Below are 26,662 nucleotides of genomic sequence, written 5' to 3'. Positions count from 1 at the left end.
ACTAAAAGTACGTTCACACATGCATTAATTAACAATAAATTCACAAAATTAATGTACCCGTTCACATATGGTAGATTACCTGCAAAATTGACAATCAGCTGTCAATACTGTCGGGAAAGCTTTTCCTTCATACAAATTATCTTGGTGGAATATTTCGTTCTTTTTGGTTTATTTAATTATTATTAACAATATGTATAAAATACAAGGAGAAGGAATAGCTTATTTAATTGGCTGCTAATAGATAATAAACAGTTTACTGAGATTTCAAAAAATTATGACAGCAATATGCATACCATATTCGATATTACTTTTTATAATAAGTATTAAGAGGACACACGTTTTATCTGTTATATTTTTATTTATTTTTTTTTTTTAATTTTTTTTTAATTTTTTTTTTATTTTTTTTTCGTTTTTTTTTATTTTTTTATTTTTTAAAGCTTACATGATAATAAAATTAAAAGTAAACTAAGCAAATGCAGCGCTAGCAGCAGAGGCTTTCGGCTGTTACATAAATGCAGAGTTAATACCTAACAAACATTTTATTAGAATTACTATATGTCTACAAACTTTTTTTCTTTTATTTAGTTTTTACTTTGGCGAAATTGCGCTTTTTAATTACTGATTGGGAGTTAAGCGCGAAATAGTAGATCATCTACTTATATGTGAACGTATTATAACATGCCTGTCAACATTGATTATTTCTGTAATTTTATCGAGATTTTCTTTAACATCAAAAACCTCTGAACGGAACCGACGAAACCACAATTGCACGTTACAGTATCGATAGCGTAAACACCATTCACAATTTCAGCGGGTCTCTTGCATTTTCGCCTTTATCAAACAAAAACTGTAAAATGTACCGAATTTTCTCTTTGTTGACTTCCATTGTTAACACATTGTAACTTACAACTGAATGGAACAAACAAAAAATAGCAAAAGAACGTAAATTGTACATTGTTTGATCGATACTTTACGAGATATCAATCACTACAACCATCTACCGAGAAATTAATGGATTTCTCTGGTATCTAAGTTTCCGCCCACGTAAAAGAGGTATCGCTGCTGATACTATTTTTATGTTAGCTCTAGCAATATACTGGTGACTTGAAGGTGTATATGCGTTGACATTCGTTTGAAGTGTAAATATCCTTTTTATAAAATAAATAAATAATTGGCGCGTACACCCTTTTTGGGTGTTTGGCCTAGCTCCTCCTCCTATTTGTGGTGTGCGTCTTGATGTTGTTCCACAAATGGATGGACCTACAGTTTCAAGCCGACTCCGAACGGCAGATATTTTTATGAGTAGCTTTTTCATGGCAGAAATACACTCGGAAGTTTGCCATTGCCTGCCGAGGGGCGACCGCTATTAGAAAAATGTTTTTATTAATTTTGCTTTCACCGAGATTCGAACCAACGACCTCTCTGTGAATTCCGAATGGTAATCACGCACCAACCCATTCGGCTACGGCGGCCGCCAAAAATGTCTACGTTCGTCTCGAAAAAACAGCATTTGCGGGAAGTCATTCTTCATTATTACCTTTTAAAGAAAAGTGCAGCTGAGACGTGTCGTATATTGATCAATAGTTACGGTAATCACGCTCCATCAAATACAACTTTTAAAGAGTGGTTTCGACGCTTCCAAAGTGGCAATTTCGACGTGAGGGATAAAGATCGCAAAGGGGCACCGAAAAAATTCGAAGATACTCACCTACAACAATTATTGTATGCAGACACATGTCGAACCCTTGAACTCCTTCAACCATCTGAAAAAGTGGAGTAAAGTTGTAGCTTCCAATGGCACATACTTCACATAATATAATGTAGGTATTATTTAATTGTTTAAACAATTCGTAACTTTGGCTAAGAAAAGACATAAACTTATTCCCATATACCCACACACCCAATAATTATGGGCACTTTTGGTTTCCTCGATTCCATCCAGGTTTGATGTTAATGAAAATGTCGATAATGCCGAAAAAATTGCAGAAATAATCGTAGCATCGCCCAGGAGATAAAGATCGACCATAACATTTTACGCAAAAATAATACATTCTTTTTTCCCCAAGCTAATATATTCAAAGATACAGTCTGTTTTAAATTTATTTTGAACAAAAACTTTCAAAAATAGAAATTCTTACAACTTAATATACAATAATCTATAGTATTATTTTAAAACATGGCGCTTATTCTGACCAAACTACAACACTAAACTGTATTTGGGCTATTTTCAGAAAAATTTTATAGTAATAGACGATGCCCAACGCCATTTAAAAGAACACTATTACCCATCAAATCAACGAACTTTTTGACACAGATATACATTTTTAAGTGTTTTTTTTTTCTTTGTATTGTATTCTATGTGTGTACATTAGACTGGCCGTAACTTTTTTTTTGTGGAAATCCATAAATTTTCGGGTCTTAAAACATGAGGTTAGGAGTAATGAAAAACGGTGTAATTTTTTAACCCGATCCGATGATGCCTAACCGTGCCCATTTCATCCCAAAGTATGGGCAATTTCAAAAAATCACAATTTTTACAAAAATTTTTTTTGTTTCCAATTTATATAATTTAATTTAATTTAATATGTATATACTTAATATATATATAATTTAACTTTATTTATATAATTTATTTTAATTTAATAATACATATTTTAATTAAAGAATTAGATTGTCTATTTAATGAGAGATGCTTTGGTGTAAGACGGATACAATTGCCTGTAGTGCTCAACAACTTGCAGTAAGTACTGTTTATCTTCTTCATTATAAGTAAGCGATCTGTTGTAGTCTGTGATCAATTTCAATAATCTCTCTGCAGCGTCATTAACTACAGACAAATGCTGACAAATTCGTTTTCCCGCTATATAGTCTTCACTTTCTTGCCATGTTGAAGGATCTGATTCCAAAAAACTTGTTTCAATTCCTCTGCGGGTAAAGGATGTTTTAGTTCTTGATGAAATAAAATCAATCATATTCTTGCTGCCGTAAAGCGATATTTCTGACATTGTTGCAACAACTCTCTTTGGAACAGAATCTTCCTTCTGGTTATCGCTAGTAATTGCTTCCACCGTTTTACGCTTAATATGTGAAGGAATCTGATCATCAAAAAATGAAAGGCCAACCGCCTCTTCCGATAAATACCATAAATGATTTTTAATTTTATGTAACAAGGCATTGTATACATTCTTATCGAAATATACAATCACATATTGAATGAGCTTAAGGTCATTTTGTGGAGCAGCTATTGGATCCACACAACGAAAGCAATATGGAACGAAGATGGAGGTTAAAAAAATACAAACGCTTCTTAGACTCTTTATCTCTGAAGTCGTTAACACGAATTGCTCGCGAAACAGAAACATTTTGTAGCAATATAGGCACTTCGACATAAACCTTGCGTGTGATGTTGCACCAGGTGACCGTACTTGTGAAAAATTTGGTACGTCTTCCCCAACAAAGAGCAACGATAGTTGTAGTAATTCTTTATAATCGGCACGAGTATGGTGACCATTTAATGCAGTTAGACAAAAATTCTTAAATATTTTCACTTCAGCTATTGTAAAGACTTTCCGAACTTCATTTTCCGATATTCCACTTTTGAATGACTTAGAATTAATGTTTTTCCAGCTGTTAGAGAAACGAATGAATAAGGGAACTTCCGGTGCTGATGATTTGCCAAAATTTAGTTCGAACACTGCTTTGACTAGCAACTCACTAACATGGTGACGACAGGGGAAAGAAAAGTAGATTTCGGCCCAACCTTTTTTCAAACAAGAACGCTGCTCCATTATTAACTCCCGTATTAGCAGCTGTTGTATCAAATGATACAACTTCCACTAAATCATCGAGCTTCCACTTGCACAAAAAATTATGTATTTCTGCAGCTATTGCATCTCCCGTTGAACTTTCAATTTTTGGTATCCCCAGCAGTGTTTCCATATTTTCTCCTGCGACAACGAGAGGCAATCTATCTTTCTTTTCTGTGCCTCGGATTTCTGCAAGCAGCTTTCCATCCCAGTGAAGGACAAAAAAGTCGGGAATCTACAAACAAGTAAAAAGAGACTTCAAGAATCCAAAATCTTATAAACATATTCAGTAAAACCATTACATTGAATCCATTAATAATCTTTTGAGCTTGTCTGCGACGATAATCTCTCCTCATCGAATGTAATGTTGTTCGATTAAGAATTAAATCTTCCATTTTTATTGATGGCGTTCCATTAACATTTTGCATGGTATTTATGAAGGCAGCAACCGTTGCACTCACCAAATGCATGGCATCTCTTGTTGAGAGGTTACATTTGTCCATGCATGCAAGCATTCCATCATCAATAAAATTAATTTTTCCTCGATTTGCCTTTTTCGGTAGTAACTTAATGTTACTTCCGTCTGTATCTTCGCCTTCATTCACATATTTTGCTGCATTTTCTTCGCCAGCTGAAATATCCTTTTCAGCATCCTCGGTATCAGTGACTTCAAGAGCATAATTAGCTTCAAATGGGATCAAATATTAAAAAAAAGAACCAGTAAAGCTTAACTTTAATAAACTTACTATGAACTAAATGCTTTTCAACGCGCTTTCTTTCTTCTTCCATTCGTTACTCTTTGCGTTTTTCTTTTCTTGTGAGTACAGTATCGGCACTATACATACTACCTGGACGTCCTCTATTTCTTTGGAGCAAAAGAAAGTCTTTATCTTCCTGCATTTTCATCATACCTAGGGCATCCATGGCTGCAATGTCAAATATGAAGTTTTCAATTTTATCCTTAAACTCTGCTTCATTTTTACGACACTTCTCGTTAGGAGTCTTGGAATGTTTTTGTAAATTTCTCCATTCCTCGTAAAGATTTTTAAGTTTTTTAATACAATTTTTTTCTTGCGCCGTGAGAATTTTAGATTTTTTCCAAAATTCAATCGTGGCACCAATCGTGTATTTCATACTGCTTTCCAAAGTCAAGTTTTCGTGCCTCATTTTGTAAAACAATAATTGGAGCACCTGTTTCATTGATGGCAACTTGGCCCCCAAAATAACACTTTCACATTCACCCACAAGAAATATTTTTTGCTCAGAACGTAATCTTTCTTTCGGAATGCCTGATAATGATTTTGAACTAATTTTTTCACTAACTAATTACTTTTGTACTATTAAATGCATAAGACAACTGAAACTGAATAAAAATGCAATGTCATAGCCTACCAATTCAAATATCGAGAAAAAAATTCTCACTGAATAAGATTGCAATGTCAAAGTCTACTAATTCAAATGTCGAGTAAAAATTCAAAACTTTTACCGTATTCAGCGAACACAACAGTTGACGAATTGTTTAGTGATCACCAAAGTGTTTATTATGAAACAAATTTTTATTTTTATTATTATAGTGAAGTGTGAAAAATTATTTAAAAAGTACCTTTGCATAAACTTTAAAAATAATTATTTCATTTAGCAGCTGGCTCAACACACCGTTCATAAAACACAATTTCTATTACTCAACTGACGGTGACATATTTTCCAAGTATCACTAATCAGTTATGTGTGCTGAAAGCGCCTTTTGTCAGGTGGCTTTCGCGATATAAATTGGGCCATACGGCAATAAAGTAAACAAGATCATTAATTAAAATCGCATCACATCAATAAATATAAGATTCGAACAAAGAAATTGAAAACGAAAAAAATTAGTAAAAATTGTGATTTTTTCAAATTTTCCATACTTTGGGATCAAATGGGCACGGTTAGACATCATCGGATCGGGCTGAAAAAATATACCGTTCTTTATTGCATCTAACCTCATGTTTTACGACCCGAAAACTTTTGGATTTTCAATTTTTATTTTTCTCCATACAAGCTGCGGCCAGTCTAGTGTACATGTATATTTTTATGTATGCAGCCATTATCAAATCATATACACATGGTAGAAAAAGTCTGCGTTCACCCACTGTTATAAAGTATTAAAATAATTTAACGTGTTTATCTTAAAACTCTCAGTTATTTCTTTTCACTTATTTCAAAGAAAATTATTCGTAGAGGGTATGAACAAAATTTTTTGGAGTTTGAGCTGCGTCGTGTTCAGATAACGGGATTGTAGTACAGTTACTTAAATAGGCTGAGCAGAAAAAGTGTGCGTTCATTTCGAAAAGTGACGATTATTTGCATGGCAATTACGTTAAATTTAATTTTAAATCATTCATGTAGTTGACGCGGTTAAGAACAAATCTAAAGAGGGAAAAATTGATATTAGAAATACATTTTTTGTTACTATGGACCAAAGGCGAAAAGAAATAAATATTGGTGAAAGAAAATCATTGTAAGTTTGTGGCAAAATAGTAAGAGCTATCGGGAAATCGCGAAAATTGTTGGGAGGCAATACTCCTCGGTCCAAAGAGTGATAAACAACTTCAAGCAAACGAATTGTTTGGAGTCTAAGCCTCGTTCTGGGCGTCCAAAAAAACTGACGGAAAGAGAAGAACGCAACATAACTATTCTTGTGAAGTCTAATCCACGACTAACAGCAAGCCAAATTTCAAAAGACATAGAAGTAAAATACCAAAAGAAAGTACATCCAGATACAGTAAGAAAAATTCTAAAAAGAATCGGATTTCACGGCAGAGTGACCCGAAAAAAACCCTTCATATCGCGAGTAAATCGACCTAAGGGGGTATTCTAGTCTAGAAATTTGAAAAAATCGAAATTTTTTTTTTTTCAAAATTTGATAGTTTAACTATTCAAAAATATCTCCCTAAAAGGATTTTTCAAAATTCGAATTATTTTCGAAGCTACAACTATTTTAGTGACGCGACAGCTGGACTGGTTTGAGCGGTCGGCGAACTTTAAACGTGTTTTTCTCGAAACTACTTCTTTCGATACGGTCGGCACGATATCTCAAGTTCTAATCAACAGAATTTGTCATGAATATTCCTTAAATATATCTCTATCGTATGAAGCTCGAAAAACTGGAAATTTCAATTTTTTAATATGTGTAAACAATTCGAGAAAGTTTAAAAATAAGAGAAAAATCGACCTCAATTTTTTGAGTAGCCGCCATTTTATGGAAAAAAAATGTTTTTTCCGTTTGTTCTGGTTCATACGATAATGACATTCATATTAATTAAGAATTTGTATTTTTTTTTTTTCAGATGATCACAAGGGTAGAAATCGTGACGACGGGGACACTGCCTTTTTTCCCCTCTTCCACTTCAAGGACGCATAACTCCATGAAAATTCATTTTTTTTTTCAATTTTATTTTGTGTGCTCCTAATATATGAATAAATAAATGATAAAAAAATGTATCGTAGAAATATCAAAAGCTTTTTTTTTATTCATCGTCAAAAAATGCTCGAAATTCGGGCCTCTAGACTAGAATACCCCCTTAAGCGGATGGCTTTCGCCAAGGAATACGTAAACAAGCCACCTGAGTTTTGGAATAGTGTGATTTTTTCAGATGAGAGCAAGTTTTGCATTTTCGGGATAAAAGGTCGTAAAATTATTTGGAGGAAAAACGGAACGGCACTTGGAAAGCAAAATCTGGTACCTACGGTAAAGCATGGGGGAGGAGGTGCCATGATATGGGGGTGTATGGCTAGTTCGGGCGTTGGAAATATACAGTTTATTGAGTCGATAATGAACAGACATGATTATCTCGATATTTTAAAAACGAATTTGAGAGAAAGTGCAAACAAACTGGGACTCGGTGAAAGATTTTTTTCCAACAGGACAACGACCCGAAATACACAGCAGAGATTGTTAGGTTGTGGTTGTTGTATAATGTTCCAAAACAACTTCGCACACCCCCACAATCACCTGACCTTAACCCCATTGAGCACTTATGGGACGTTCTAGAGAAAAAAATACGAGAGCGTACAATAACTAGCAAGGAAATGCTTAATAACGCGCTCAAAGAGGAATGGGAAGCCATAGGTGCAGAAATAACAGCCAAACTAGTTGGATCAATGAAAAGACGCCTTCTAGAAGTCATAAAAAGGCGTGGATATCCAACTAGCTATTAATTTTAAAACATTTCTACGATCTTAAGCCTTTTATTTTATTATTATTGAAGTGAACGCAAACTTTTCCCGTTTAGTTTGAATGGCCTTTTTAAATTTATGTGATCTCATTTTAAATTTGATTTCGTTATTGGTAGCGAAATATGTGTGATAGCTACGTTTAAGTGAACTAAATAAAACTCATTAAAAAAAATTTCTGAAATATTTATTGTTTTGAACTTTTTCTAATGCAAAGAATATTTGCATAGGTGAACGCAGACTTTTTCTACTATGCGTATGAACATGAACTTTGAAAATTTTTTTTACCATTCTTCTTAAAATTTTTTAAAACGTGAAGATCTGTGGAAAAAAATTTTTACTTTTGCAAATCCAAGAAATTTTACGAATGACAAAAAAAAAATTGTATAATTGTGTTGGTGAATGGCACACGACTTATCATAAAACAAATACATCCGAATGGTTTGCACGCGGAAGTGTTATGCGGAGAGGCTCAGGGAAGGCGATTTCTATTGTCTCGTATAAATTTGCAGCTGAGCGAAACCACACTTCCTTTTAGGTTGAAGCGCCGCCAATTTCCCACTACAATAGCCTTCGCCATAACAATAAATAAGGCCCAGGGGCAAACATTATCAAAGATGGGCCTTCATTTAAAGGAGGATTGCTTTGCTCACGGCCAACTTTATGTTGCGTTAAGCCGGGTTAGATCCTGGAAAAATATACGCGTTCAAATGGGCAATAACGAAAACTTGACGTTGAATGTAGTTTATAATGAAGTAATTTAAAAACAAAAATTACTGATTTAACTGAAAAAAGTTTTAAAAATGTTATATGCATAAGGTCTTACATATTACATATGAATAAAAATATACACTTTTCTAATCATCATAACTTTTAATATATAAAAGTGTCACATATGCTGTTTACTTTCTGTGGGAAAAAAGCCCACCCGATTTTCGGGGCATCGAATCGTTTGTGACATTCAACACGCGTTAGTTTCAAGCTGGTTCTTGAGAGTAAAACAATCGTTCGGAGTTTGAATAATTTTTGTTTGCTTTCATCAAATAAAATCAGGGGAAAAGTGAAAAAGAATCTACATTTTCTTACATTGAAAGAAAGAGATGAGATTCTCCAAAAAATTGAAAAAGGCGTTAAACAACGAGATCTTGCATTCGAATACAAAGTTGATTTGCCGAATAAAAAAACAATCCCGTTCATTAAAAGAAAATGCATACAATTCATTTTCACTTGGAAATAAACGGAAAACTTTGCGGTTTGGCAATCATCCAGAGCTCGAGAAGCGTTTGTACCAGTTTTTCATGAATCAGCGGCGACGAAATGCTCCTGTTTCTAGCTAGATATTGAAAAGCAAAGCATTAAAAATATTTGATGAAATAAAAAAGGATGGAGAACAATTAAATGCAAGTGATGGATGGTTTTCGCGATTCAAGAAACGCTTCGGACTTCGCTATTTGACTGTGACTGGTGAATCATTATCTTGTGATCCAGAAGCCATTGAGCCATTTAAGGAAAAATTGACGGAGAAAATCGCTGAAAAAGGATATGTAACATCACAAATATATAATGAAACGGTTCTCTTTTAGAAACTTTTGCCAAATAAAACCTACGTTTCGAAAGATGAAAAGAGTGCTCCAGGCAACAAAGTTTCAAAAGATCGAATCAGTATTCTTTTGTGTGCAAATGGTGATGGCAGCCACAAAATAAAACCATTAACGATCGGCAAATCTATGAATCCGCGTTATTTTAAAAATTTTCGTCTACCGGTGAATTATGCTAGCAACAAGACTGCTTGGATGACGCGGGATATTTTCAAAAATGGGTTCTTGGATAATTTTGTCGAAGAAGTGAAAAAATTCGCCAAAGAAAATGATGTTTCACCCAAAGCATTACTCTTGCTGGATCAAGCCCCATCTCATCCGCCCGAAGAAGAAGTGATGTATTTTCCGACCAATTGCACAGCGATTTTACAGCCAATGGATCAAGGTGTTATTAACTTGACAAAAATTCAATACAAAACATTACTAATGGAAACCATAATTAGTGAAAAATATTCTTCGTTGCATGAACTATTGAAGAAAATTGATTTGAAAACCGCCGTGAGCATGTTGAGCCAAGCATGGGGGAAATTGCTCCCTGAAACGATCGCTAAATGCTGGAAAAGCGTATTGGGTATAAGCCCAACAGTTGACGCGATTATTGAATCTAATCCAGACGATATGCCATTGGATATCGAAATCGACGACCCCCTTCTTGTTGGAGGATTTCAACGGTTAAATGAGATGGTCGAAAACTATGTGGGTGAAGCAGACACAGATGAAATCCGCAATTGGGTTTTGGAATTAGGAATAGATGAAGGTGATAGTGAAGCCAATGAACCCGAAGATCCTACTCAAGAAGAAACAACCGAAAAAGTCCAGCATGAATCGATTTTTGGCTGTATCAATACAATTTTGAAATGGGGTGAACAGAACGATGTACTGTCATTCAATCAGATCGCTTGTTTGCATGATATCCGATCAAAAGCACTTGAAAAGTGTTACGAGAAAACGCAATCGAAAATAACAAAGTTTTTCCAAAAAAAATAATTGAATTTTGGAGCACACACTCATATGTCCTTCCGCATTGATCTCTTTGTATTAATTTCAATAAATATGTGTTCATTTTTCTTGAATATCGACCTTTTGAGCTCATTAATTGCATTGAATAGAGTTAAAATATTTTTCCCTAGGTATTCCTCGATCCACAGGAGAAATTCGCAAAAGTGCAATTTTTCGCTAAGTGCAATCATTGCTGAAATTTTCCAATTGTACTTATCGGGCTTCTACTGTAGTCGGAATGTTGCCAAAAGCGTGCTTTTCATGGAAGCAGGTGTTAGGAATTAAAAATACTATGGTTTATTCTGAGAAACTTTAAAACACAAAAAATATGTGGAAGCGAGTAGGCTTTTGGTTGATTACCATTCGGTGGGTCTTGGGATCAACATGAAACATAAAATCATACGTTTCTTCTAATAAAGGAGCCTCTGCAGTTAACAGCAAATCTCCGAGCATATTTCTGCCAGTGCTCCATCAAGATGCACACCATATATAGGAGTAGTAGCCTGGTTTTTCTTCCTTTAAGTTTTTTAACTTTACGCAGGTAGTGGGCCACATTATGGTATCAAAACGGCACTCTAGTGCTACCTGTAGTGTACTCGGTGTACTCTTGCCATCTAACCTACCTACCTAGCCTGGTACATACACCTGCCACGAATGTTTCTAACCATTTCAGTTATTCAAAACAACAAGTTATGGGATCAACAACCTCGATTAGCAGGTTTAGTATTAAGAATCAAACTAAATAAAATTGCAATGGGAGGGTGGTAAGGTAGTCGAATTACTTTAAACCGGTGTCTACTACTTTAAAACGGTGACATTGCAGAACAAATATAGTCCATCCTCTAGCCTCCTGTCTACGTTCTATTTTGGGTACTCGTATGCCCGCTTCCTTAACTTAACGATTACGCAAACAGATATGCTTTTGGAAAGTCAAAAACCTATTTATTAATATTCGAGTATCTTTTACGTATTTACATGTGTACATACATACATGCAGTGCATGCCAAAAATAGCAAGTCAACCCAAAGATCTTACGCATATAAAGGACGTCGCCCACCACGTACATCGTTGGAGGTTAAAATGTCTCTATTAGCGATAATGTTCCCTTCGTTCGCGACGTGCAATTTACATTCATACATACCTACCTATTGCACTTGAATACGGTCAAACTGGAATATTCTTATATATGCAAGCACGGCGATAAGACCGATCGGCAGTAAAAAGTTCAATGATTTGTAATTGTAAGTGATTCGAGGGTTAAACGAAGTAATCATTGGCATTAATTACCAAAAAATATAGCGTACATGGGTTCTGCAGTGAGATAATGAAATGAACCAAGCCAGCGATACAGCGATAATGCATAGCGAGCGTGCAAATGAATCTTTGGCTATATAAGCTAACTTTTAGCTGAAGTCCAGCACAGTTGTCTCCGGCACTGAGTGGTAGAGCACAGCGGTAAAACTTCCTTTAAAGTTTGTGGCAAAAGGTGTTGGAAACTTTCAAAATGAAGACGTTTGTAATTTTATTAAGTTTTCTTGTCTGCTGCGTAACAGCAGGACGTTTGGGTTTGACTCAAAAACTTTTATGGCTGGACTCTGTACGCCAAGGACAACAGGCTGCCCCACTTAGTGAGACACCATTATCGGCTTATTATGACAACAATAAGAAGCTATTTGATTCTTTAGATCAAGGTTACACATCTCAAGGTACGAACGAGCGTCAACAATTCCTGCTTGATGTCCTGCTTCAGGTTCAAAAGCCCTTAGTGAACACACAACTCATCGGACTCGGTCAGATATTGGTGACAGATCCCAATAAGTATGTATTGGTAAGTATTCAAGGATGTGGTGATTCCAATATTCATTTCTTTACTATATATTTGCTTGTTTTTGTCTAGCCAAACGATGAAATTCTACAGCAGTTTTTGCAACAAACCAGCAATCAGAATATTCTGGGACGCAATGATGTCTACAACCCAGTCGATATGTCAGATATACGTCAATTGGTGGGACTTCAACGTTTCTTTGTGCTAGCCCAGGACTTCACCGTTTTCCAAAAGAATGTTGTTTACGCGCGCCTTTATTTCAACCCCGTCATGTTTGTGGATGCTCTGTCGCTAGCGATACGTGACCGTGCAGATACCCAGGATCTTGTGATGCCACCAATGAACGAGATCTTACCACAGCTGTACTATGACAACTATGTCCTCAACTCTGCACAAAATGTCGACTATTACAACTTGATTAGCCAGGCAACTCGTACAAATGCAAAGCACAGTCTATTCGATGTGTTCGGCTTGGGTGGTTTTGGTTCATTATTTCAAGTACGTAAATATGGGCTGTTCAACCCATGGCAACAAAGACGTGTGGAAATAGCAAACGGCCGTGCTAACAGTGAAATACAGGCTCAAATTACTTTGCAAGTGGGGGAACAAGGTGGAGTCTCAACTGACCTAACAAATGACATTGAACTCAATGTGGCATTTAGCAATATTATCATCGATCAACTGGCGCAAACAGTCACTGAGGTCATTGAAGGAGAACAACATATTGGCGGTATAGGCAGCAATCAACAAAAGTACCAACAAGGGCAGTACTACCAACAAGGAGAAGGATCAGACAGTGGTATTGGAGTAGGTTATCGGGTTCGCCGAAACAAGCAAGACATTTATGAAGGTCAGACCAATGGTGAATCCTTGGATATACTAGAAGGTGATTTAAAACAAAAAAATCAAATCCAAACTAATTTTAATCAAACACTGAATTGATCGTTCTTTTAGGCATCAATGCTGTGTCAAAGCAAAATGTCGTAAACGCCAACGAATTGCCCCAAGTGGATGTTAACAGCCAACACCTTCTGCGTGTCGGACGTAGACATCGTGGAAATACTCCTTATGGTGGATACTCAAATTACGTCAACCCTTTCTATCGCCAACAAAATCAATATAGTTACAACGATCAGGAAAACGCTTATGAACGTGGACAAAACCAAGGAACTCAATATGGTTACAACAATCAGGCATATGGTTCATCTTATGCTCAGCCCAACAGACGTCAACAAAGTCAGGGAGCACAATATGGTTCCCCTTATGGTTACAAGGATCAGGAATACGGTTCATATTATGGTAGCCCTTATGGACACCAGCAAAATCAGGGATACTTTTATGGTCGTGGTCAAAATCAAGGAGCTCAATATGGTTACAACGATCAGAAATACGGTTCTTATTATGCTGCTCAGCCTTATGGACGTGAACAAAGTCAGGCAGCTCAATATGGTTCATCTTATGGTTACAAGGATCAGGAATACGGTTCATATTATGGTAGCCCTTATGGGCACCAGCAAAGTCAAGGGGCCCAGTATGGTTACCAAAATCAGGGATACTCTTATGGCGCTCGTCAAAACCAAGGAGCTCAACACGGTTCATCTTATGTTGCTCAGCCTTATGGCAGTCAACAAAATCAAGAAGGTCAATATGGTTCACCTTATGGTTACAAGGATCAGGAATACGGTTCATATTATGCCAATCCTTATGGACGCCAACAAAATCAGGGAGCTCTGTATGGCTACCAAAATCAGGGATACTCGTATGGTCGTGGTCAAAAGCAAGGAGCTCAATATGGTTACAAGAATCAGGAACAAGGTTCATCTTATGCTAATCCGCTTGCGCGTCAACAAAATCAAGGAACTCAATATGGGTACAAGAATCAGGAATACGGTTCATCTCACGCCAGCCCTTATGGACGACAACAAAATCAAGAAGCTCAATATGGTTACAGGAATCAGGAATACGGCTATGGCGCTAAAGGACCACAACAATTGCAATATCAACGTCAACAACAGCAGTCATATCGTGTGCAGCCATATGGACAGGAAGATGTTGTCAGTGTTAATGATGTGACCGCGGATAATGATGATGAAACTGTGGTGGCTCGTCAGGTACGTGACACTGGTAACCGTGGAGAAAGTGGCAGGCGTAATCGAGGTCACGACTCCAAACGCCACAATTATCACTACACAGAACAGTATCGTGAGCTCGAAAGTTTGCGTGGTGAAATCGTCCGCAGCATTGCTGCAACTCAGCAAGTGAGATACTCTCGTCGCGGGGAAATACTCTTACAAAGCATACAAGAGTTGGCTGCTAGGTTGAATATGCAGCAAATTGTTGAGATCATTGAAGGAGGCCGTAGCCAGCAACAACAACAGCAATACCTGCAGATACAACAGGAAATCGGTCAAATCATGCAGCAACTGCGAATACTCATTGATCAAGTCACTCAAGAGGCGGGCATAAGCGAAGGAAGCGAGGCAACTCTTGATATAGTTGCCAGTATTATTAATGGTAAGATCATACTCGAGCAACGGCAACTGTCCATTGCAGCACAAAGTACATTGCAAGAGTTGCAACAGCAGATACAGCGTGTCGTCGGAAATCAAGTTGCTCAAGTGAATGAGGTAACCCCACTCGTCTTGCTGGCCGGCAACTTACGCAATCCGGTTACTCAACAAACCATTCTTTCGCTTGCCCAGCTGATCGATGAGTACCGTCAGGAATTGCAACCATACACCAAGAACCAATTGGGCGGCAATGGTGATATTGCTGTGCGTAATATTTTGATCGATCCTTTGGTTACCTACACTGAAGTGGTGGATGCCGACCTTGTCAATCTTATCGACCAACAGCTATTGCAGTCAAACACCAACAACCTGCAGCGTCTGAGCCAGAAAGTGGTGGCCCGTCAACAACGTTTGAATTATGAACCATTCACCATTTCAATGAACATTGAATCCGAACTTCAACAGGATGTTAGCATTCGTATTTTACTTGGCCCACAAGTCGATTACACCGGTCGTCCCGTATCTTTGGCACAAAACCGTCAGAACTATATTGTCATTGACGCTTTCGTAAAACAATTGCAGGCCGGCGAGAACAACATCCAACGCTACTCACGTCAATTTAACGGATACAACAACGAAGTTTCCACCATTAGTGAAATTTATCGTCAGGTAATAACTGGACAGAAACAACAGCAACAGTCTGGTACTAATAGTCAGCTTCCCCAACATCTTTTGCTGCCACGTGGGACTACTATTAATGGAGGTTTGCCAGTGCAGATAATGGTTGTAGTGACTCCATTGACTCAGCAAGATCGCTTTTTGCTTGGAGAGGGTGTCAACGCACAACAAATCAGTGGTGTTGGAATCGCTGGAATAGGCGTCGACCAGTTGCCGCTGGGCTATCCATTGGACAGGCAAATCGTAGATGAGCAGAGTCTAAATGTACCGAATATTTTGGCAACCGAAACTGTGATACAGTATGACAGTCGTACTCGGGCTTGAGATAACCCCAGCGAACTTTGATGACTGAAATATTAAGATGGAAAGAATTTTTAAACCGATATATTTGCATACATTAATTTTTTATACTAAAATAACTGCTGATTTAAAATATTTTGACATTCGAAAATTAAATAAAGTGTTGCTATCCAAAGAACAAATGAGTTTTTGATATGTGGGGGGTTATGTTGAATTAACTAATTAAAAGATGGCACCGCTTGATATTTGAATGAAGAGAAATGTAATGTGGCGTGATGGTCGATAGGCTCTCAGTCATGACCAAAGTGTACCCAGAGAAGCCAAGGAGCAAATATAATTTTTTGCTTGCAATCTCCAAAAATACTACAAAAATTTCATAGCGGCTTCACAGGTAAGCATCGATTCGCAGAAAGAATAGATTATTAGTTTTATTTTTTACTCGTACGACTGATACCCAACATGCAAAAGAACCAGTCTCGACGTTTTTTTTATTAGTGTAGTCCCCATTTATTTTATACATCTCTACATTGACATTAAGTATGTTGTTTAATAATTTGGTCAGGATTTATATACCTACAATGGCCAGCGCCAAAAGTGATAAAATTAAAATAAACGAAATAATATGCAATTAAATAATATACAGTACAAGATTCACTTTACATAATTACCATAATTACAATTGTACAACAATATAACAGCATATGCTGTTACATATTTTTTTTACATATTTTTTGTTTTCTAGCTTTTAGGTGCTTGGTCGAGTTCTCTTCAGATGTCTGTTTGTGTTTTTTTCCCATTTCAAGAAGTTTGTTAATTTCTGCATTACTGTGTGTGTGTATTTTTCCAAAGTGCCTTGTTGTTATCTTTTTGATTTCTTCGTCTACTGTTGCTTCATTAAAAGTCCTGTGGATGGCATCATTTTTCATGTACCTTTCAGACATGGTCCGAATTCGAAGAATCTTCGATTGTCGTCGTTTACTATATGAGTTTTTTTAGCCGTTCCCCACATCTGTAGTCCTTATAGCTAGGTTGGTTTAATCATAATTTGGTACACTAACAGCTTGTTCTGTATAGTAAGTTTGAATTTTGTGCAGGCTAACCAATGATTGGCTGCCGCCGTAGACGAATGGGTTGGTGCGTGACTACCATTTGGAATTCACAAAGAGAACGTAGGTTTGAATCTCGGTGAAACACCAAAATTAAGAAAAACATTTTTCTAATAGCGGTCGCCCCTCGGCAGGCAATGGCCAACCTCCGAGTGTATTTCTGCCATGAAAAAGCTCCTCATAAAAATATCTGCCGTTCGGAGTCGGCTTGAAACTGAAGGCCCCTCCATTTGTGGAACAACATCAAGACGCACACCACAAATAGGAGGAGGAGCTGGGCCAAACACCTAACAGAAGTGTACGCGCCAATTATTATTATTATTAGTAATCAAAAGGTAGCATTCTCTTTATTTTGTGAAGTAAGCCTTTGTGCCACACTTTAACAAACGCTTTAGCTACGTCCAAAAATACTGCGGCACAGTATCGATTGTTTTCATGGTCTGATTGGATTTTATTTGTAATTATATGGATCTTTTGGATAGTCCAATTTTTTTTTTTCTAAATCCAAATTGATTATCCGGTATTAGATGTTTTTGGTCTAGAAATTGGCTTAGTCGATCATGCAGTAATTTCTCAGCAATTTTTTAGATATTGTCGGTAGTAAGTTTATTGGTCTATATGATGACACGGGAGTTGGATCTTTACCCGGTTTTGGTAATGAAATAATCTCTGCCACTTTCCAGAGTTTCGGGAAATATTGAAAGCGTAACAGTCTAAGCGAAAGTCTAAACTCATTGTGAAAATAAGTCAGAGGTGTGGCCAAGGATGAAGATTACCAGGTTTGGTTGATCTGCTGTTGTGAAAAACGTAATTTAGCAAGCAACTTCGGCTGCCATGCCACCGGGTACTTGCAAGAATTTTATACTTACCATGTTTAGTTATGGCGAAAAACAAAATAGTGCGAGCAAGTTCGGCGGCGACGTCTGAGGGCCTTCGGTAGCCGATTTCTGCCAGCTCGTTTCACATGTATTCACACATTCCTCCAATCAGTCGTTGCTTAGACGAAGTAACATGAGTTTAGGCTACGTTGTTTTTTTTCGTACATCGCCAACACAACAACTCAGTTTTTTCGTAAACATACCGCTGTAATGACCGTTGAGAGCCGGTTAACAGTCTAATCTTGGCCACACCTCTTGAATTTTTTTTCACCATGGAAGTCCAAAACTGGTAATCTATTTTCATCTTTTTTTGCAAATTCTTAATACAGAATGTAAGCAATCATAGTAATAAATTGTTTAATAATTTAAATACAAATATGATAAATAACTCTTTTTTCTTTTTTACATTTAACAAAACTTTAAAATATTAGATATAATATAATATATTATTATATTATGGTATTTGTCTCTGCTTCAACCAACTGCCCAATACTCCTTAATCCTGTCCGCTCTCTTATGCTACGTAGCCTTCCAATTCTTCGTTTGCCTTCGATTTTACCTTGCACAATTCGTTGCAACAACTGATATTTAAGACCACGCATATCATTAGTAAAGGCTCTTTATCATTAGTAAAAGCTCTCTATCCTTTCAAGTTTCGTTAAGACTTCTTTGTTACTAACTTTATCTGTCCACGGTATTTTCATCATCTGTCGATCGCACCACATCTCTAACACCTTTAATTTGTCAATATTCGTAACATAACATTTACGGTACCGAAGGTGTAATTTCATGTTCAATCTTTTATTGGAAAGAACTTTCATGTAATTGAAGAAAGCTTCCCTCGATACCTCCATCCGACAGCAAATTTCTCTGTCATTTGTCGCTTCGCTAAGTTAACATCCTAGGTACTTAAATCGCGATGCTCTTCGGATCGGAATGCCATTTCATAAATGTTTAAATTGGTGATTTGTTGAGAGCTTTTTGAAACAACCCTGAATTTGGGTGCTAATAGTTACTTAGGCCGTTTTGCCAATTTTTTATATTTTGCAGGGGTAATCCATTATACTTGTATATGATCTATATATTCAAGGTACCGCAAATTAATTATTTGATTATTTGTGTGTTATTTAATAATATATAAAAACATTGTCTTAGAATTACGTTTAGAAACCTCTTTTCTTTGCTGGCATCCATTTTACTTTAACGTTTCTCCTTAAATTTGTAATAATAACACAGGCCGACAAAATTTAACCAACATTCAGACCCAGAAACCAGACTATATATTTCCGAAGGTTTATGATGCGCTGAATCCAAATCTGGCCTCAGAATTGCTCTATTAGTTTGAGTTTTCGAGATATCCTAACCTAAAAGTGCAAAAAACCCCATTTTTGCCCATATTTGAGGTTATGTAGCCTTGCAGATGTTTTCTTTCACCAAAATTAAAGGATGACATCTTTAAATACAATCCTTCTTTTTTCAAATGGCGTTTTGTTTGCTCAAATACCATTTTTTTTCGCAGAGATATCACATTTTGAAATTTTCATGTTTCGAAATTTTCCTACACCTGAAAATCGATTAAGATAACATAGACATGATATATTCGATTACTAATTTTCTTGAATTGAGTCTTATTTTTCTTAAAATTTTGTCTCACACCATAAGTGTGCTGACTCACCACATCCCTACACTATCTAACCTTTGGGTACCGAGTCACACACAGCCCTAACCCCTAGAAACCACCCCTATCATACCGCGAGCAGGCTAACCCACATAACTGCAAGCAGGCTTTCCCACAAACTCCAAATTTACATACTATTAATCCATATATTTCAGGCCCTCAAACCCAAGAAAATTAGTAAGCGACTATATCATGTCTATGTTATCTTAATCGATTTTCAGGTGTAGGAAAATTTCGAAACATGAAAATTTCAAAATGCGATATCTCTGCGAAAAAAAATGATATTTGAGCAAACAAAACGCCATTTGAAAAAAGAAGGATTGTATTTAAAGATGCCATCCTTTAATTTTGGTGAAAGAAAACATCTGCAAGGCTACATAACCTCAAATATGGGCAAAAATGGGGTTTTTTGCACTTTTAGGTTAGGATATCTCGAAAACCAGAGCTGATAGAGCAATTCTGAGGCCAGATTTGGAAATATATAGTCTGGTTTCTGGGTCTGAATGTTGGTTAAATTTTGTCGGCCTAGTTCCATTAAACACGAAAGATACGATTATCGTAAAAACTCAAACTAATAAATTAATTTTAGTTATCAATCCGAATTTTGCATGGACAGAGAAGCAGATGTTAGTTTAAATTATTTCGGATACTTTTCCTTGTAGACTAGTGTAATTATTGATAACACAAAAAACACAGAGTTGTGCAGTAAAAAGTATATTTCGGGAGAGACATTTTGTATGGGTAACCTCGCTTTGTAATTAAGGATTGGGAGATAAGCGTGAAAAGTAGATAATCTAGTTATATGTGAACCTATTATAAAATGTTTTCTATAAAATCTTTTATACATCAAATTATTCAACGTATGATCATTAAAACCGCATGGCTTACAGAACTTACTAAGAACAGCTTTCGGCTCTGCTATAGAATTAACGTAGTCCACTTTCGAAAATATAGCAATCCTATACCGAGCGATCATATCTTCAACATTATTTAAGCTAAGATTTTAAAAGTGTGTACAGTGTTTTAGTAGTGGTTGGTTTTATCGAATTACGTTGATTAACACTAACTACATGTATCTTAGAGTAAGTAAAGAGCTAAAAGTTGTTGCACTCATATAATATTGGGTTGGGGAATAAGTTCATATCGTGCGTTGTTTGGCAAAGGGTAAGTATTCATTCGATAGAACTCTTTCTGCCCTACAAAACATTGTTGATTGTATTTTTGAATCATTTAATTTTTTATTAATTTTGAAGCTTAGAAATGGAATATGCAGGAGGCAAAAATCAACACATGAAATATCGACACCTGCTCATCGAGGTCATTTGCAAGCGAGTCTATAGCAGGGAAATAGTTTGCAAAGTTCAAGTCGATGACACGCCCCGCAGTGGAAGACCTTCTGTATTCGTGAAGAACGTCTCAAATAAATTTTGAAGGACAACGATCGCCAAAGCAGTCGTGAATTGGCGATGAATTGGTGAACTGAGCTCATAAAACGATACTTAATTCCCTTCATTCAATGGGATTTACCGAAAGATTGGGAGTCTGGGTGCCTCACTAGCTCAACGAAAAAAATAAAGAAAGTTGTCTTGAAATTGCTTTTCAGCATCTCGCCCGTCATTGAGCAACACGCCTATACATCAATATGAAGGAAAGAAAGGACTGGGAGTCTTCAGTAGATCGCCAAAGCGGAGAGTCAAGCCGGATCTTCATCCAAAGAGCACTAGGAAATGCTCGAAAATAATGCCACGGTCAATAAGGAGTTCTACATTAGCCAGCTACACCAGCTTCTTTAGCGCCGCACTCCAAGAGTGTGAATGGGAGGTCCTTCAGCATTCGCCGTATTCTCCGGTCCTTGCACCGATTACCATCTTTCCCGCTCTTGTCAAACCATATAAAGGGCGTTTGCTTCGATAACAAAGAGATCTTTAAAAACTGGCTCAATAAATTCATTGACACCCGACCAGGCGATTTTTGGCGGAACGGCATCAAGAAATTGGTAGAGAGGTGGGAAGAGGTTGTAAACAGCAACGGCGAATATACAATTGATTAACTTATTGATATAATTATTGTTTTTTGTTTAAATAAAAGTCTTGGGTAAATAAGCCATTTGGCGAAACAGGGAGTAAGTTCGTCCCTGTTACGCCAAATGGCTTATTATTTTAACTATTAATTTAATTTAATTTTAATCATTATTGTCATAATTTGTTAAATTCCATAATTTCTCATACCTATCAATATTAACCTTACTGTTTTCTAAAAATACTGTTGAATTTTTGTATACGAATTTAAAAATAGCACTATATATGTATAAACACCTATATCACATAAACGTAGCAATACATATTTACTCTAATTACATAAATTTGAACTTAATCCGTTAGTCTAAGACACTATAAAAACTTGAACTCAGGAATAAATAAATCACTTCTAAAGTTACACCGAACGCGCTCGCATTTCATTTAACAGGCAATTGTATTCGCGCATTTCCCACGTAAAATAATTTCTCATCTTAAAAACGCTTAAGATTTTTCATGGCTCCCGAGCAGTGACTAAGTGCGTGAAAACATAATTGAATTTAAAAATAAACATAAATAATCCGTTTGTGCGAAAAAATAAATTTGGGGAACATAGTCAATACGGAAATTATTTCCAAATACAAAAAACAATAAACATATTTATAAAAACAAAAAGTGCTAATTAATAGTGCAACAACAATTGCCTGCGCGTTTTATATTTTTGCAAGTCTGTTTTCGCGTCGAGTGACAAAAGCAAACAAAGAAACAAACTATCATAAAAACCACCCCGACTAAAAGTTCAGTGACTAAATCAAATATATAATAACAAAACAAGAACATAGTCTACATACATACATAAACATATAAGGAGAGAAGCGGTATCAGCGGCAATACAGTGTCGTGTTTATGGAATGGGACATAGTGAAACAAAATTCTTAAATTATAATAAAATTAAACTAATATACAACACATAAAAGTAAAAACCACAAATACATTGACATAAAACAATAAATTAATAAATAGTGGCGGTGAAAAGGCGTGCCAAATTATCATTTGTGCTTAAGTAAAAAACAAAAAAAAAAACGAATATAAACGAAAATACAAAGTGCTAACAGTTAGAACAGTGCGGTATATATATGTATGTATAAACGGTCACAGTGGTACATAAATGTTTTCGGCCAAAAATAAGGCAATTTTAAAAGTTTAAGAAACCCTGTTAAAAAAAGAGAAAACTGTGAGCTTTAAAAAAATATATATATAATAGCAAACCCGGCCCCCTTCGCTGGGCACACTAAAATAGAATAGATATGGTTTAGAACAGAAAATATATGGTTTTCATATTATTTATTTCTTTATTCTTTATTCAAGCGCTTTGGCATAAACAATATTTTTTGTTTTTCTATTTGTTTTTGAGTAAATATAAAATATAAATTGAAAATCAGAAAAAAAGAAGATTGTTTTTAAATTTCAAATCAACGCATATGAATAACTAAGAAACAATCGTCTTTTTTCCTGATCATCCATGAATTTTTCGTTTCAATTTATATGTTTTATTAAGCATTGGAGCTTTTTTAACCATTATCCATTTATATTTTTCAAAAAAAAAACGAAAACAATTTTTTTTCCACGAACACATAATTTCATTCGGATTTCACATTAAATTCTCAAATTTCGTAAGAAGTTATTCACTGTTCCAAAATCCATTCCAAAAAAATTCACAAACAATTTTTACATATTGCACTTACGTTTTTTCCTTATGGCATCCAAATCAGAAAGAAATATTGACACATTGTAACTCACACTGTCAATTTGACAGTTCAGTTCCGCCCCAAGCGATAAAAAAGTAAGCGACATTATGGCTGGTTCAAAAGAACGCTGTACCCGTTGCCAGTGCTCTGAATTACAACCAAACTTTACGAAACCCATTTTCAATACTTACTTAACAATGTGCGTAAGTTTGGTTTAATTCGGTGCAAAGACACGGCGGGTCCACGTTTTGGCATATATTTCCAGACCCTAGTCATCAATAGGTATGAAAATTAACCCGTATTAAAGCACTTATCCACAGCTCTCATTTGATACCCATATTGTACATACACAACCAAATGTTACCCGGGTCCACGTTTTGACCTATATCTCGAGATCCCAGTCACGGAGCGGCATGAAAAATACTCTCTACTAAAGCATTCACCAACAGCTTCAATTTGATACCCGTATTGTACAAACACATTCTAGGGTCCACGTTTTGGTCTCTATCTCGAGACCCTAGTCACGGAGCGGCATGAAAAATACTCTGAACTAAAGCATTCACCAACAGCTTCCATTTGATACCCATATTGTACATACACGTCCGAAGGTTACCCGGGTCCACGTTTTGACCTATATCTCGAGACCCTATCTACCAATAGGTATTCAAACTATACGGAAATCATCTTCAATACCTACTTAACAATGTGTGTAAGTTTGGTTTAATTCGGTTCAAAGACACGGCGGGTCCACGTTTTGGCATATATTTCCAGACCCTGGTCATCAATAGGTATGAAAATTACCCCGGATTAAAACACTTATCAACAGCTTTCATTTGATATCCATATTGTACAAACACATTCTAGGGTCCACGTTTTGGTCTCTATCTCGAGACCCTAGTCACGGAGCGGATGGAAATACTCTGAACTAAAGCATTCACCAACAGCTTCCATTTGATACCCATATTGTACATACACGTCCGAAGGTTACCCGGGTCCACGTTTTGACCTATATCTCGAGACCCTATCTACCAATAGGTATTCAAACTATACGGAAATCATCTTCAATACCTACTTAACAATGTGTGTAAGTTTGGTTTAATTCGGTGCAAAGACACGGCGGGTCCACGTTTTGGCATATATTTCCAGACCCTAGTCATCAATAGGTATGAAAATTACCCCGTATTAAAGCACTTATCAACAGCTTTCATTTGATATCCATATTATACATACACAACCAAATGTTACCCGGGTCCACGTTTTGACCTATATCTCGAGACCCTAGTCACGGAGCGGCATGAAAAATACTCTGAACTAAAGCATTCACCAACAGCTTCCATTTGATACCCATATTGTACATACACATCCGAAGGTTACCCGAGTCCACGTTTTGACCTATATCTCGAGCCCTATCCACCAATAGGTATCCAAACTATACGGAAACCATCTTCAATACCTTCTTAACAATGTGTGTAAGTTTGGTTTAATTCGGTGCAGACACGGCCGGTTAGCGAACACACACAAAAAGTTGACTTTATTTTATATATAAGATTTTTTTCAGTTTGTGTCCGAAAAATCCAAATATCTTACGGAACCCTATTTTTTTCCAAAATAAAATGTAATCCATGTTACTCTTGGATAATGTAGTTTTCGAATGGTGAAAGAATTTTTAAAATCGGTCCAGTAGTTTTTGAGCCTATTCATTACAAACAAACAAGCAAACAAACAAAGTTTTCCTCTTTATAATATTAGTATAGATATATAAATATATAAATAATATTCGGCCGCCGTAGTTGTTGTTGTTGTTGTAGCACCACACCCACACATGGCACCCTAAATACAAAAGGGTCACAACTCAAAATGTACTTCTGCTCAAATATGAACGAGACGTTATCAATAAAACGGTCCGCGGATGACATATGGCAAAAATAAATTTTTTGTTTTTTGGTAGGACTGTTATAAGCTTACATGGCAAATTTCAGCGTGATATGTTACATAGTTTGTTTTCTGTGCTACTGTAAACAAGTCAAGCTCGAGTGTGGAAAATTTTGAGTTGTGCCCCTTTTGTATTTAGGGTGCGACATGTATGGGGGGTGTTGCTGGAGTGACAGTCCTTGGCCGGATATATATATTAGTAAATCTGGGTCATTCCGGTAACTTAGATCCGACTGTCGGGGGAAATATTGTATATATATACATACATATATAAATAATATTCGGCCGCCGTAGTCGAATGGGTTGGTGCGTGACTACCATTCGCAATTCACAGAGAGAACGTCGGTTCGAATCTCGGTGAAACACCAAAATTAAGAAAAACTTTTTTCTAATAGCGGTCGCCCTCGGCAGGCAATGGCAAACCTCCGAGTGTATTTCTGCCATGAAAATGTTCCTCACAAAAATATCTGCCGTTCGGAGTCGGTTTAAAACTATAGGTCCCTCCATTTGTGGAACAACATCAAGACGCACACCACAAATAGGAGGAGGAGCTCGGCCAAACACCTAAAAAAGGTGTACGCGCCAATTATGTATGTATGTAAGCGGTAATTGGATACCGCTAAAAGTTCATTCGTTGCCCTCATCGCTATCACTGTCCGCTGTCATAGTTCTCGCAGTTACTGCCATACTCGCCGCTCCTCTCACCGCTGTAACCGTCACGGCAACTCTACCGCAATTCCTACCGCTGGTTCTGTCGCCGCCAGGAATGACCTGCACCTGCATCCTCTGCAAAAGGAAAGTCAAGGCTTGCAATAAGCCTATACAGGTAACAAGTGCCATAAATTGAAAGTTGTGGTTGTTGTTGATAAAACTCTCAATTTTTTGCATCACCCTTTCACTTTCTTGCATATACGTATGCATTCATATATATGTACACACTCCCATATGTGTACATGTACCATGTACATACAAAAAAAAAATAATTGGCGCGTACACTTCTGTTATGTGTTTGGCCGAGCTCCTCCTCCTATTTGTGGTGTGCGTCTTGATGTTGTTCTACAAATGGAGGGACCTACAGTTTCAAGCCGACTCCAAACGGCAGATATTTTTATGAGGAGCTTTTTCATGGCAGAAATACACTCGGAGGTTTGCCATTGCCTGCCGAGGGGCGACCGCTGTTAGAAAAATGTTTTTATTAATTTTGCTTTCACCGAGATTCGAACCAACGACCTCTCTGTGAATTCCGAATGGTAATCACGCACCAATCCATTCGGCTACGCGGCCGCCATATATACAATCATTTATACAAATATACGTATATAAAACTTCGCGAAAGTGAAACAAGGGTACGTTGGGATTTGATAATTAAGGGTGTGA

The 26,662-nt window shown here is 36.6% G+C and overlaps 1 protein-coding gene across 1 annotated transcript in view; it reads left to right on the top strand.

The window, feature by feature from the left end:
* Positions 1–12,021: 12,021 nt before the first annotated feature.
* Positions 12,022–26,662, top strand: part of LOC128861979 (uncharacterized) — a 35,598-nt gene continuing 20,957 nt past the window's right edge. The window contains exons 1-3 of the mRNA XM_054100355.1: positions 12,022–12,443; positions 12,513–13,326; positions 13,395–15,951. Of these exons, the coding sequence (XP_053956330.1) occupies positions 12,120–12,443; positions 12,513–13,326; positions 13,395–15,951 (3,695 nt within the window). The 5' untranslated portion in view covers positions 12,022–12,119. The remainder of the gene's footprint in view (positions 12,444–12,512; positions 13,327–13,394; positions 15,952–26,662) is intronic.

This window comes from Anastrepha ludens, chromosome 4 (genome assembly GCF_028408465.1).
Source record: "Anastrepha ludens isolate Willacy chromosome 4, idAnaLude1.1, whole genome shotgun sequence".
Lineage (NCBI taxonomy): Eukaryota > Metazoa > Arthropoda > Insecta > Diptera > Tephritidae > Anastrepha > Anastrepha ludens.
Note: the sequence above shows the minus strand (reverse complement) of the source record. Positions and strands in the feature narration are given on the sequence as shown.